The sequence below is a fragment of the Gavialis gangeticus genome, unplaced genomic scaffold, assembly GCF_001723915.1.
Source record: "Gavialis gangeticus isolate Ggan-Ray unplaced genomic scaffold, GavGan_comp1, whole genome shotgun sequence".
Lineage (NCBI taxonomy): Eukaryota > Metazoa > Chordata > Crocodylia > Gavialidae > Gavialis > Gavialis gangeticus.
The window spans coordinates 68,234,979-68,240,614 of record NW_017729033.1 but is presented as its reverse complement, the minus strand read 5'-3'; the positions used below and the strand labels follow the sequence as shown (position 1 = coordinate 68,240,614).

Genomic DNA, 5,636 nt, shown 5'->3' with positions numbered 1-5,636 from the left:
CTCAGGAGGGGTGGGTCCCCTGCCCTCCCACAGGGTGTAGCCCCTCCGCAGAGCGCATGGACTGCCCCCCCCCGCAGGGCCCACAGCTTCCCCCCACAGGGCCCCAACCTCCCCACCAGGTCTCAGCCCCCACCCCTGCCAGCTCCCAGTCCCCCCCTGCAGGGTCCCAGCTGTCCTAGCTGCCTGCCACCCTCAGGGTCCCAGCCCCTCCCCACAGGGCCCACAACTCACCCCCGCAGCAGCAGCCATTGCTGCTCAGGGCCCGCTGCAGCCAGAGCCCCCAGCTGCATGGCACATCCCCAAGCTGGCGCCGCTTGTGCTGCTCGTGGCAGGTCTGGCTCAGCTTGGTGCAGCGCAGTGCAGCATGGGGCCATGTGCCTTCAGGCAGCCTCAGACCACTTGTTCTGTTGCCTGGGATCTCGCACCACTCATAGAGACCAGGTGTCATGTTGGGCCAGGTCCTGCCTCCAGTGGCAGCACTCCCGGACCCACGGTGTGTGCAGGGAGGAGCTGTGGCAGGACCTGGCCCAGTGTGGCTTCCTACGATGCCTTTGCACAGGACTGGGTGGCACAGCTCTGGGGCATGTAGCTCCTGTGCAGAGGCACGCTAGCTGTGCGGTCTGGGTCGGGTTGGGCCAGTGGGGTGCATTTTCCATGAGGCTCAGGTGGTGATGCGCCATGGCCTGTTGTAGGCACAGTGCTGCAGCCGTGCACTGCCACCTGAGCCTCATGGAAAATGCGCCCCGCTAGCCTGACCCAGCCCAGACGACGCAGCCAGCATGCCTTTGCGTAGGAGCTGTGCATCCTGGAGCTGTGCCTCCTGGTCCAGCGTAACAGTGCGCTAGCGGGCTGTGCTGGGCTGGGCTGGGTTGGGTCCCACCACGTGCTTTATGGAGGGGCTTGAGCAGGGCCACTGCACACTTGCCCCCCTGCTCCCACCCCCTGTGGTGCCAGCGGCAGCAGCCAGCGCAGCTATGGTCTGGCTGCAGGCACAGCTGGCGGCGATGCGGTGTTGTGTGACCCAGACTCTGTACAAACTGAATAGACCTGGCCCGGCCTGCTAACACACGGCTTTGGATAGGACCAAGAAAGCCCCCTACTGTGCCCTGCCCTGCTTTTTTCACCCATGTTTTATTTTGGTACCTTGATTTTCAGGTGCCAAATTTTGAGTCCGTACTGCAAATATATCAATGTGGGGAATGTATTTTTTTTGTTCCCAGCATGCATTTTGCAGTGTCTCAAACTCCTTTGAAATGCTGCAAGAGGCATTTTGTCTGGACATGCCCTACATACCATAAATACAGGAATAATGTTTCTTGGGGTCCTCCCACTAAAAGAAGCATAAAAATGTATAAGTGGTAAACAATATTAAATAACAACACAACAGTAAAAAAGTCTGCAATGAATATAGGTTTTGGTAAATTTCAAACCTTAGTTTCTCCTCTGAACCCTGTTATTTCCCAATAACCCTTCAGATTTTTCTCTGGTTAATGCCAGTTGTTCCATTAAAATGACACAATTAAAGTGAGATTAAGGAAATAAGTCTTCCATATTCCTGGTCTTTTTGGTTCTTTTTTTCTTCTTAGCAATCTTTTTGATATCCACAATTTTTTCAGATTAATGCGATCAGTCTTAGATCACTTATAGTTGTGTCTTTAAAGAAATACCTCCTGTCTAGCTCTTCACTCAAAAGCTTGTGTGGTCTGACTTCATGTAATTTAGTTGAACTCCAAAGTGTGTAAGGGAAAGAGAAAGGCCAGTAAAGGGGATGGTAGGGAGAAGAGGGCTGAGAGAGGTAGGGAAGTCTGAGGCATTGATGCATTGGGTATGTGGGGCAGGTGGAGAGTTTTGTGGAAAGGACACAGTGACTGAAAAAAGGGAAGATGGTGGCAGAGAGATTAGAACGGAACAATACCTGGTAAAGATTGTCATTTTGGTGAATGCTACAATTGATCCTAGATTGAGGGTGAAGAGGTGTATGGAAAGGGAGTTAAATAGCATATCAGAGTGAAGGCTGAAGTTCCTGGAGATTAATCATAAGGTTAGAAAGGACCATAATGATCATTTAGTTCAACCGTCTTCACTGATGCAGGATTCACTATTTCTGAACCATCTCAAATGGACACCTCCACTCTTTTTGAAACCTCCAATGAAGGAGATGCTATAGCTTCCTTAAGCAGCTTATTTGATTGCCCTTCCAGTTAAGAAGTTTTTTTCGGAGACTTGGTAGTGCTGAGGTGATGTTGAACATCCCGAGGTTTGACCTATATGTGCTTTCCTGTGATTTACAGCCATTGCCACATGTCTTGCCCTCTGTGGCAAGGGAGAGATAGGTGAGGAGGAGAACAGGTGAAGGTAAAGCTTGTGAAGGAGATTTAATGACAGAATCAGAAGAACCACAGTATTTGCCTTGAGTTCAGGAGCTTAAAGAGCAGATATGAAGATTTAATTCCTACCGATGCATATAAGTTGTGATGACCTGTGTAGTCTTAGGGGCTGAGTGCTGTAGTAAGTCAAGGAAGAAAGATCTCTAGGAAGAAGACTAGAGCTGAGAAGAGAACCAAAGGATTTTTTTCCTTCTTGCTATATACAGCCTTGTTAAAAGAAACTACACTTTAAACCTTTGCTTTAAACATTAGTTTTACAAGAAAAGTCTGTTGCATTTGTGTGTAAAGAGAAAGGCATTTTTCACATTTACTTCTCTGTTTTGTAATCACATGCATCAGAAAACTGTTTTTAACTTGGAATTGGAGGTAGACTACTGCCATATTCCAGCAGGCTGTCACATAGCTATTATCCATTCTCTTCTCTACACTGATGAAGCAGTTTGAACTAGAGAAGTTAAAAACAAGAATGGCCATGATGTGTGATCGAAAAGGCAGCATAACCTTGAAACTGTAGAATACCTGAATGGTAAAAACAGCTGTACAGAAATAAGACTACTTCAGTGGAATACATGCTGCTGAGCACTGTCACATTCCAGCATTTGGTGAAAAGACAATAGGAGTGGCTATAAATAATACAGATATTTGCTAGTGGTGTGCTGAAGAACAGCTGATTAAATATTTGATGTGTTGAGGAACTGTATTTAATTATTTGTAATGGAGGCTCATCTACACATGGCCGTATGGCCCCGTTGTTACTGTGCTATCATTTAGTACTTCCTTTCGGCTGGCAGCACACAGTTATTTTTGGCTGCTATATAGCAATGGAGTGTGTTACTACAGCAATGTAGTAGCGGATGCACAGTTTTTGCTAACAGTTGCTGTGGCACTGTAGCATGTTGCTACGGCGCCATAGCATCTTGTATAGATGTGCTCGGAGTGTATTTTTCTATTTGTGCATTGATATTGGTATCGTTTCTTAAACAGAAACAGCCGCTAGGCACAACTCCTTGCAAAACATTGAAGTAGTATATATACTTTAATTTAATTTAGAAAGTAATGTACTAGAAATTATTAGATTTATAACATTATTATAACATTAATTTTATATATGTTATTAGTTTATATATCTAATAATTTCCAGCACATTAATTTTTTCCTGTGTATAATTAACACATTTTCATGATTAAATCCTTCTGTAACAACTATGGATTATCTTCAAAGTCTCTTGTTTGTTGAGTTCAATTTTCTGATGTATATAGAGCCATGTAATCATCTTGGTACACTGGTATTCTCTTGGAAAGCAACTTACATATTTTGATTTATGAACTAATACTTATTTGCTAATATCAGACACATAAAGATAAATATAATGGAAGTTAGTAAACTGTAAACTAATAGGAGTGATGTTGACTGTCTTGAATACTGAATACAAACCTGTTTTTTTAAACAACCTCTTGAGTGCCAGAGAAGAAAGCCAAATAACCCATGAGTCTATTTGTAGCACTGATATTTAAATTGCATAATACTATACATAGAAAACAATGTTACTGAGTTAAAAATATATCTTCTACGAAACTACAAAGTAGCCTTCTAAAAGATTCAGCTGGCAATATGAAGACAAGTAATGATGCTATGGAAGGAAAAATATTTCTAGTTTAATTATTACAATGATGGTTAAATGAAGGACACATAATGCCTCCCCCACTATATAATCTGAGCTCAATGACTTCATTGTGGGTAAGGCTAAAATATTTTTAGTCTGCAAGGATTATTCATCTTTGTTAGACAGTAGGTTATTAGGATACTTATGCAGTGATTGAGGCTTTAATTTGATGATTATTATTTACTTTATTTGTTTGCTTTTTGGAAAACCTTACTGTAGTTGCATTTGATCTGAGAGACTTTAAAAGAGAAAACATAATTTTCATAATTATTATGAGTTATGAGGGAGATTAGCAATTTAATATGAATCAGCAAACCTTTGAATCTTTGGAATAATCATGGCAAATGTGATGATGATTTTTGCAATATTTTTTTCTTCCAGGTGTGTTAGAAAAGACTTGCTTGTATTCAAATGGGAGTGATATCCTAGCCACGAATGGTGACACCCCAGCGTCTGACATTCCTTTGCCAAATATGGTTGAAAATATTTCAGGCGTGGCCCCCACAGTGGATCTCAACATGCCTCAGTCCTACTGGACCACAAGCCCTTTATCCCATGTTGATAAAATGCACAAAAATACCAGTTTATTTAGAGAGGCTCTACAGGAAATTTCACTGAGTACTGTTACAGAAGCCCCAGGGCTCAATTCTGGATCTACAGATGATGATAATTTGACTGAAGCCCCTGAACACAACATGTCATCATCTGCTGTTACAGTGGAGGAAATTCTTTGGTCCACAGACACCTCCACCCAGATCACAGACAGGATGTCTGTGTTACCAACATTAAGTCCTACTCACTCAGCTGCATCGCAAGAAATGGATCTGAAAAAAAGTAAGAACATCTTTAATTTTACTCCACAATTATACCACAAAAACAAACAAACAAAAAAGACTTTGGTATGATGACTGGACTGCTTTCTAAACCCATGAATTCTGTGAATTAGAAGCCCATTCTTGCAAAATTTCATCCTGCAGATTTCATGTTTTAAGGAATCAGTTCCTCACCAGAACATATAATCAGCCTTGATGAGTAAAAGACAGAATGTCTTTCAAGGTTAAATCATTTTTCCTTTGACTGCAACTGACAGAGTGTGACAATTGTGCATGTTTACCAGGGCCGAAATTGAGTTATTGCAGATTCTAACCTTGGGTACGTGCAGACATTTGGGGAGGTTAGATCAAGTTAAAAAAGGCCACCCAATCTAAGATAAATTGGGATGAGGAGGGTTAGCACGAAGGGGGTTGGAGGGGATTGGGAGGACATGGGGTCTGCAGTGGGATCAGAGGGATCAGGGGATAAATGGGGTTGGGGGAGTTGGGATGATCAGTGGGAAATGGGATCTGTGGGAGGACTTGAGAGGGTCAGGGGGCTATCAGGGCCTGTGTGGGGGCTTGGGGAGATTGGGGGGCCTCTCTGCCAACACTCCCCAGCCCCCCGATGCTGATGAACTGGCCCCAGTCCCACATAGTGCTCCTAGGGCCAGTTTTATTAGTGTTCACAGGTCCTGGGAACCTGACTGAAGTAAGTTGGGGTGGGGGGAGGGGTGGGCAGATTGGGGAGCTAGCAGATCCTTGGGGGGGGGG

The 5,636-nt window shown here is 43.9% G+C and overlaps 1 protein-coding gene across 2 annotated transcripts in view; it reads left to right on the top strand.

Moving 5' to 3' along the window:
• The window catches only part of CORIN (corin, serine peptidase), a 313,652-nt gene that overhangs the window by 11,368 nt on the left and 296,648 nt on the right, over positions 1-5,636 (top strand). For both annotated transcript variants that reach the window (XM_019526369.1, XM_019526368.1), the window contains exon 2: positions 4,432-4,884. In XM_019526369.1, coding sequence (XP_019381914.1) covers positions 4,432-4,884 — 453 coding nt within the window. The remainder of the gene's footprint in view (positions 1-4,431; positions 4,885-5,636) is intronic.